Raw genomic sequence first — 9316 nt, forward strand, 5'->3', positions numbered from 1 at the left:
GCTTAGGAAAATTATATCGGATTTTGATAAATTAAATTTAAAAGCTTCTAGAGTTGATGGAAGTGGAAGATAGGTGGTAAACTGGTAACTCACGACCGCGACAAGAGCGGGAGGCGTGGCGTCGTCGTGAGTTCCCCACTACTGGTACAAGGAATGCTGATCAGCTTTTCCAGCAGGCCTATTTACCTCATGTTCCATTTCGCCCATGTTAATGGTGTTTTTCGATCCATAAGCGATGTAGCCAAGGCGAAGAGAATTACGAGAACATCTTCATTATAACTGATCTAAAATATGACGAGCGAACGAAGTTTGTCTAAAATAACGAGCAGACAATCATTCTTTTTCTTAAGAATTCTATTCAATAAAAATAACTGAATGCCAATCGTTAGTAATTTTATTATGTATAAGTTCACGCTGGGATACACACTATAGGTTTGAAGAACATGTGCGATAAAGGTAAAACAAGAAAAAAACTTGGGCGCCGGAAGTAGATTTATTGCTGGAACACGACTCTGGTTTGTTCCTTCACTTGGCGTAGAAACGGTCTTTTTGATGTCACTTATAAAGGAGAGTGGCAATCCTTCCCAATCCTGTAGAGAACGAAGTCGCCATGTTGGCCACACTCTAGAAGAAATCCATGCCAATCATTTGCCAGCCTGTTGGTATTTCTTCAGAGCGCGACGCATATCGTCTTCGGCCCGATCCATCATCGCCGTATCTTTCATCGCGGTCTCGTTCAGATTGGCTACCATTTGTTGGTACGACGGAATGTTGATGTTGAGAATCTTTTCTCGATCCAGATTTTTCCTTAGGTTCATCTCTTGCTGGCTCTTTACGCTGGTACACATTTTAAGTGCTTCCGTCGTCAAATTCATGACGTGCTCGAATTGGTAGACGACAGCTTTGGACACCAGGACGCTCTGAACGACCGATTCCCGGATGCGACTTAATGGCGCCGGAAGGTAGTCCTGAACCACTTCTTTGCGGTTGAACCACAATTCGTCAGAGCCTGTAAAAAGTAATTTAAAAAAACAAACAAAAAATAATTAATTATTTCATAATTTCTCAATTTGTTTATCATTACCGTCTCGGCAATCGTATTTTTACGTCACAGAAGAGCAGTCACTAAGTGGCAGTTTCCCTATTGAGGACAACGTTTCCATCAGTAAGAGAACATAACGTGCCGCTAAATCTAAGTGAACTTCGGACAACTTTCCCGGCTCTCCAATGTGTTTACCATCATCCGGGGGCCCTGAATTGGAAATAGAATAATTCAATAAAAAGAAAATGAAATAATTTTGAATTGTTTAACTCACTCCAAGATGCGCTGTAAATGTCCACTTCGTGCAGCTTGTAGTTAAGAGCTCTGGTTTCTTGGACGTCGAGGACGCTTTTTTTTACCAACAGACGGACGTGACCAATTCATCATATTTAGACGTGTCACAGAAAACGTATATCATTCTGTCCTCTAACAAATCCTCACAACGATGTAGTTGAACTCTAAACAATGGTGAAGGAATGCTATAACATTCTCATCAATAACTGATCGACGATGACACCAATTTGATTCACTTCAACGTTCAATTGAAGCAAGAACAGAAAACATATGTTTTCGCTACTACATTTTACAAGAAAAAAAGGGGTTTACGAGAAATGTAGGAAAATTTTTGTAAGCTCTCTTACCCCCTTTCGAAGTAATAATTTTAGACATAATTATAAGAATCGTTTCAATTTTGAATATATGTTTTGTGTAGGAGTTCCCGGCCGGAGTTTCATATACTTCCTGCAGTCTGGCTAATGATTATTGTTCGTGATTTCAAAGATAACGATTCTGCTGCCAAGTTGTGTGCTACCCGACGTTTGGCTGCCTTCCGTTTGTTTTTCAGGTAAATGCTTATTCCGTGAACTAGCTATAGTATTTTGTGAGGCTTAAGGAAAAGTTAAGCCTTATTCAAAGAATTTAAATTATTGTAACAATGCAAAAGTTTCGATTTCAAACGAAACACTCAGGATAGTACGTGTGTAGCACACGAGTTCATGGATTGTTTCCTGTTAATCTGTTTAATTCTCTTATTCTATTTAGGCCATTCTTTCACCAGAGGTAGAAATAGGAAATGGAAAATTGTTCGCAATGACAATAAAGTCTCTGCTGGAGATAGCTTCCAATAGAAAAAAACCGAATGTCGGATTCATGCACTAAATGTTCTACGCAACCTCTACCGAGATTCTTGCCTCAATCAAGTGATTGCACCTTATGTTGCGGGAGGATTAATTTTATCAATAACTGGTTTTGAGGCTCCAGATTGGCCGGTAAGATTTTTAATGCGTTTTTTTTCTTCAAAATCAAACAATTTATTCTTCCATGAAAGGAACGTAATTAGTCTACACTGCTGTTCAGCGCCCTGATGACGCGCATTTTTGGAGTCCCAAAATCCGAAAAATAACTAAAAAAACTAACTAAAAACTAAAAAACAGTTTGACAGGTCGCGTTTTATTTCAGCTGTATCCATCACTATTTCTATTCTTACTCGAGCGACTTGGCTCGTGTGTCACTGATATAGAAAATGATGGAATTCATCTTCATCCTTCATTGTTTCCAATGCTGAAGTTACTGGGAAGACTCCATCCCTCAACTTGCGAATTTTCTTATTCAGCATTTCAGTTGGAGCCATTCATTTCCCTAGTTCACGCCTGTGGATCTTCGCCCGTTCTAAAAACAAGGCAACTAGCTGCACAAGCTCTTACGCCTTTGTTGACGCCCACCACCTTAGCTTCTTTTTTGTCGGAATTCTTGGATTCGATTCCAACATGCACTTATCATAATGCACTGCACGGGACTCTGCTATAGGTAAATGTCATGCATAAGACTGCCCAATTTGGGAAAAAGGATGCTGGGTACGTTTGTACATTGCATTCCTCTTATTTATTTATTTATTTTTGTATTGATGCAGATTCATTATTTTGTGAAAGACGTGCACCAGTGGGTTGAAGCACATAATGTGTTTCAATCTTTAAATGATGGCACTGAAAAGATTGTTGGTTTGCTAAGCAGCTGTTGCCATCTCATCCGTTACGAAAGTTCTGAAATTCTCAAATTTCTTCTGGATTCTGGTATTTTTTTGGATTCCTCTATCAAGGACATTGTATTGCAGACGTGTCTAAGTGAACTTCAGTGTCGCAATCCGATATTTCACAGTGAACCTTTTTATCCACTTTCCTGTCAAAAGCTAACAGCTCTTGCAATGTCTGGCAGAAATTCAACCGACGTATGAGCTACTAAATCATCCGTTAGGCGAAGTGCGGATTGAGGTTCTTCGAAAATTGGACTTAATCGATTCCACGCTGAAAACGATCACTTCCGATGAAAACGAATTTTTTAAATGCCGAACCAAAGCTTTGAGTCTTATTAGTCGTTTCAAATCCGACGATAATCTTCTTGAATGGTTACTCAAACTCTATCGAGATGAAACTGATTTCTTAAAGCCTGCTTTTTTTTGCTATTTTTCAATCAAACTCATAGAAATCACAGCGACACACCGATAGCCGATTAGCGATAGGCTACCATTAATTTAGTAACTATATAGTACCTCCCATTAATACACCAGATAGAAATTGGTTTCTTTGGTTTATATTGGAAAACATGTTCTGAATCTTATTGATTTGCGTAGAAAAAAAGTGATAGTTTCTATATGATTTTGATTTTTTAGTTTATATAATGAAGTCCTTAGTTGGAAGTTAGAACTTAGAATATTTTTCCTAGTACTTAGGGATGATAATTTTTGTTCCAGATATTGTTGTTATGTCTAGTGACGCTCCAACGACTAAGAACTACCACGTTGATCGAACCAAAATTTTTAGCGTTGTTTTGCTCTCGGATAAAAAACACGTGTGCCTTGAACATGCGTGGTTTTTTTTTGTTTTTCTGGATTTTGAACTCCGCATGGACGCCACTAAGCAACAGGAGAGGGACATGGACGCTGTTCTTCAACAACTAGACTTGAAACTACATTGCAAGATGGTTTTTCGCAGATCAAAGAGATTCGAGGTCAGTTGGCGTCTTTACATTTCTGCCCCGCAGAATTTGAAGGAATTTAAATTTGCAGAAATATTTAAGTTTCTTTATATTTTTAGAATACGACATTATTTCAATTTATCTGTTTGAATTTCCAGCCCACGTGATGTTGCAAAAACTTTCGCAGAATTTGATTCAGTCAACAACTCGGCCCAGGCAATCCCGTCTAGTTCCCGTGACATCGTGATGAGTTATTATAATAAGGCTAATTGTGACTTGTCAAACACTGAAGGCTTACCTAATATTTAGCCATCACAGGCAAAAAACTTTAAATCTGGCACCTCTGATACTGCAAAGTTGGCTGTTGGTCGAGGTATGTTTTTTTTTTAGATTTCGAGATCTTAAGAAGGATGCAAATTAGGGTTTTTGATATATACATTCAGGAAAAGGAAAAGCTCTACGCACCCAAAGTGATTGGACCAAAAATTACTTACCAATTTATCCTAATCCTGGACAGGTTTATTGCAATTTCGCATTACTTTTGATTTTTAGATTCCGTAATTTCTAATTGCATTTTTATGAAGGTGGCTAAACTATACTTTTAATGGAGAACCTATATTGGGATTACCAATTGTCGGGTGTAAAACTCCTTTGAAAGAGGTTTGACAACAAAATATTATTTGTATTTTTCTTGAAATCTCATTCCTCTTTTCATTACGGGTTTTATTCTGCAATAACAATGTGGATATTCAGCAATGGTTTACACCAAAAAGCCTACTGGATAAGTTGCCAAATGTTGGCATTGTAATTGATCTAAGTGCCACAAGCAGATATTATGATCCCAAAGTCTTTGCTGATATAAATGTCAAGTATACAAAGGTTTTATGCGTAGGACAAGGAATTCCGAATGAGGGTTCAGTCGACAAGTAGAAACAGACTAATTATACAAACATTAAAATTTATTTCAGTAAGACTTTTGGTATTTAATGCAGATTCTTCAAACTAATGGACAATTTCTACACAGTCCTTAGTCACGTGGAAAACTTGTGGATTTACATTGTACTAATGGCATTAACCATTCTAATTTTTTAGTGGCCAAATACTTGATTCTGAGAAGAGGTTTCCAACCTGCTGATGCTTTGTCAGGTCTGTTAAGTTTTTTTCTTCACCTTTTTACCTCACCATTATTTTTTTTTCATTGTCATAGGTGTTAATCAAGCTCGTGGACAACCCATGGAAAGGGTTACCTTCTGTTGTAACGTTGCCTCACTAGGTGGCTCACTGGTAGCTAGAGAGAGAAAGACGAAGCGCAATACAGTAGTCTTAAACCGGCGTCTTATTGGTAGAGCCTCCATTACTACATGGTGTCAGAAGTAAATCCACAAATATCACAGCAATCATGGCAGACTTTGGAATCCGACCCCCATCGGCTTTTTATTTTGAAGATAGTGATCCAGCATCGCAGTGGGACTTGTGGAAGAATCAATTTAATTGGTTTTTAAGGCTACCAAAAAAGACAAGGAAGACGAAATGGTTCAAGTCAGCGTGCTGATCACGTGTTTGGGGATCGAAGGCGCAAGAATCTACGACTCATTTGTATTCGCCGATCAAGTTGACAAATTGAAAATACTGCCAGTGTTGCGCGAATTTGACGGTCATTTTCGACCACAAAAAAGTGAAACTTTCGAAAGATTTAAGTTTGTTACGCGTAGACAAGCAGTTGATGAGCCGTTCGTGCAACTACGATACTCAAAGTGACTCGTTGTTGAGGGATCAGATTGTTGTTGGCATCATCGATAACGGCACTCGTGAACAATTGCTGTCTCAGTCAACCCTATATTTGAAGAAGACTGTTAAGATTTGCCGAGCTCGTGAACCAGCGCGGAAACATGCAGTTCAGATGCAGTCGGGTGCGGAAGCTAGCCAAACACAGATAATAGTCAATTTGTTAAATGCAAATAGGCTTACATCAAGTTCGCAGAAGATCCAAAACCCCAAGGATGGTGGCTATATCACCTCTTGCCGTTTCTGTGGAGGTCAGCACTCTCGTGGAAAATGCCCTGCATATGGCAAGTCTTGTGTAAAGTGCGGAAGAATCAATCATTTTGCCCAAGTCTGTGAGCAATCTTCCCAGCAGCAGTCATATCACGTCACGGCAAAACGATTCGACAACTCGGCGAAGAAAAGTCTGCAGCAGCAGACTCTTCAGTAAAAAAATTGCGATTCGCTACAAACTGAATCAGAGGTAACCGTTCGAGAATTTATTATATCATCAATTAGTAATTCGAAAAAGGATTACTCATGGTTTGTAACTGTGTCCATAGATGGCGTCCCAGTAGACTTTAAGGTAGACACAGGAGCACAGTGTAATGTATTGCCTCGGAACATTTTTGACAAAGTGGTTAAACTTAAACAGTTGACACCAGGCCCAAGAGTTACGGCATACAATAGACAACCAGTGCGCGTGTTGGACAGCAACAACTTGACGTGGTTTATAACAGTTGCCAATTTAAGATTGGTTGTGTTTGGCTGAAGACGTGGATGTTCCCGTGTTGGGGTTGCCCTCCTGTAAAGCTCTCAATGTAGTTAAATTAGTTGACTCATTGCAAACTCCAACAGTGAAAAGTGAAATAGTTCCTCATCAAGAAGTGTCGGTTTCTCCTTCACTGGCCAAATATGAATCGGTATTCAAAGGGATCGGCAGACTTCTAATGGAGCATCGCATTAAACTTCAACAGTCAGCAGTTCCTGTGGTGCGCCTAGCTCGGAGGATTCCGTTCAAGCCTAGTGATCCAGTCTTAGAGAAGTTGAGTGAAATGGAACAATTGGGCTTAATTGTGAAAGTCAGCGACCCGACTGATTGGGTAAGTCCTATGGTAGTGGCACGGAAGTCTAACGGTGACATCAGAATCTGTTTTGATCCAGCGGATCTAAATGGAGCAATCAAGCGGCAACATTATCAAGTCCCATCGGCCCAGAAAATAGTTTCCAGAATCGGAAAAGCGAAGTATTTCTCCACCTTGGATGCCACTTCGGGGTTTCTGCAAGTTCTCTTAGCCGACCAGTCTACTTCTCTCACAACAATGGCTACACCGTTTGGCCGATACAAGTTCTTACGGTTGCCGTTTGGATTATCGTCAAGCCTTGAGGCTTATCAGCAGGTGACGGTCGATCTGTTTGGCGATTTACCTGGCGTTGAAGTCTACTTTGATGACTTCTTTGTGTGGGGAGATACCATCGAGGAATATAACTCGCGATTAGAAGCTTTGTTTCAGCGTTGTGTAAAAGTGAACTTGAGACTCAATAAGAGCAAGTGCAAGTTTCTTCAGCCGGAATTGAAATATATTGGACACGATATTGGTGGTCAAACTCTGAAGCATAATCCGGAAAAATATTAGCAATTGTGTCGTTTCCACGTCCTGAGAGCCAACAGGACATTCAACGATTTCTCGGCATGGTGAATTATCTAGCAAAATGTTGTCGTAGTTTTTCTGAAACAGTGGCACCATAGCGAGTGTTGTTGAAATCTGATGTTGAGTGGCAGTGGGATGCAAACTCGGACCAAATTTTTACCAAAGTGAAAGAGACCACATCAGCATTACCACTTTTGCGCTTGTTTGATTCAACACTTCCAGTACTCGTGTCGGTAGACGCATCACCGGTGGGAGTTGGAACAGTTCTATTACATGGTGGACAGCCCATTGAGTTTGCGTTGCGAACGTTGACAGACACACAACAAAGATATGCTCAAATTGAGAAAGAGCTACTTCGGTGCTAATCGGTCTACAGCGTTTTCATCAGTACGTGTTAGGACAAAAAGTGGTTGTGGAAACGGATCATAAGCCTCTTTTGGGCATCCTTAATAAGGCAATTGCATTATGCAGCCCACGAATTCAGCGGATGAGATTGTTGTTGCAAACATATGAGATTCAGCTCGTTTACAAGCCAGGAAAAGATTTACACATTGCTGATGCTCTAAGCCGTGCTAAAAATAATCGACAATTTGTGGAAGATTCGCATTTTAGCTACGAAAGTGTGAACTTGTTGGCCTTATCAGTGGTCTTAGCTCCGACTTCTCAGGAAAAATTTATTGCAGCAACGTTAGCAGATCCAACACTGCAAGCGGTCCTGTCATTTGTTCCAAACGGGTGGCCTGAACATCGAAAGAATTGCAATGCGGCAACCAAGTTGTTTTGGCAACACAGACATGACCTCAGTGAGTGCAACGGCTTGATACTCAAAGGCGAACAAATTGTAGTTCCTGCATCCCTACAGTCTGATGTTCTTAGACAAATTCATGACGGCCATTTAGGCATCTCCATGTGCATCGAAAGAGCCAATTTAACGGTATACTGGCCTCGTTACATGGATCAAGTGAAAAATCTGGTGGAAGGGTGTGATAAATGTCAGGAACATAGGCATTAAAATCCAGCACAGCCATCATATCCGGTTACGATTCCGGAATATCCATTTCAGAAAGTTGCCGCTGATTTATACGAAATTCGTGGAGTTCATTATTTGTTGGTCGTAGATTACTTCAGCAAATGGCCTTGTGCAGTGCCTCAGAAAACTATCACTAGTGCGTCAGTGATTACTGAACTCAAGCGTTTCTTCATTGATTTTGGTGTCCCGGAGCAACTTGTGTCGGATAACGGGAAAAAATTTGATTCCGCGGAGTTTCGTCAGTTCTGCAACGCTTTAAATATTCGTTCTACAACCTCCAGCCCTGAATACCCTCGCTCCAATGGATTAGTGGAAAGGATGGTACAAACGGTAAAAGAGTATTTTATCAAATCTCAAAGTAAAGGAAAGACCCTATTAAATACATGCAGCCGCCGTCGTTTAGGTTTTACTGGAATAGCAACGCATCCACCTGCGCCACCACCACCGTCTGCACCTCCACCAGCGCCGCCACCGGCCGCCGTGATCAATGTTTGAAGTTGACCCAAAATGGCCAGTAATTGAGCTTCCAAGGTGTCAATCTGGGTTCCAGCCTTTTGATTTGGGGTTATCTGATGATATAACACTTTTTTCGCTACTGCGGAGATAGATAAAGATAATATATTGACAAAATTTAAAAAATATATAAAGATAAGATCAGATAAGATAAAGATAATTTTTCGTGATAAATTTCTAAAGATAAGTAAAAGATAAGATAAAATACTTTATTTTTGAATTTATTGGAGAACATTGCAGGTTTGTAACTTAATGTTACTAATTAATGTTAGAATTTACGGCCGTACTTGATCTTTAGTTTACGGCTTCGCAAAAACTCAAACTCTGCAAACTACTTTTGGTAACTAC

At 40.0% G+C, this 9316-nt stretch overlaps 1 protein-coding gene across 1 annotated transcript; it reads left to right on the plus strand.

The window, feature by feature from the left end:
- Positions 1–7912: 7912 nt before the first annotated feature.
- LOC124203507 (uncharacterized protein K02A2.6-like) lies at positions 7913–8950 on the plus strand. Its single transcript, XM_046600182.1, has 2 exons — positions 7913–8359; positions 8489–8950. The coding sequence occupies exons 1-2, from the start codon at positions 7913–7915 to the stop codon at positions 8948–8950; spliced, it is 909 nt and encodes a 302-aa protein (XP_046456138.1).
- The last annotated feature ends 366 nt before the right edge of the window (positions 8951–9316 follow it).

Source organism: Daphnia pulex, chromosome 10 (assembly GCF_021134715.1).
Source record: "Daphnia pulex isolate KAP4 chromosome 10, ASM2113471v1".
Taxonomy (NCBI): domain Eukaryota; kingdom Metazoa; phylum Arthropoda; class Branchiopoda; order Diplostraca; family Daphniidae; genus Daphnia; species Daphnia pulex.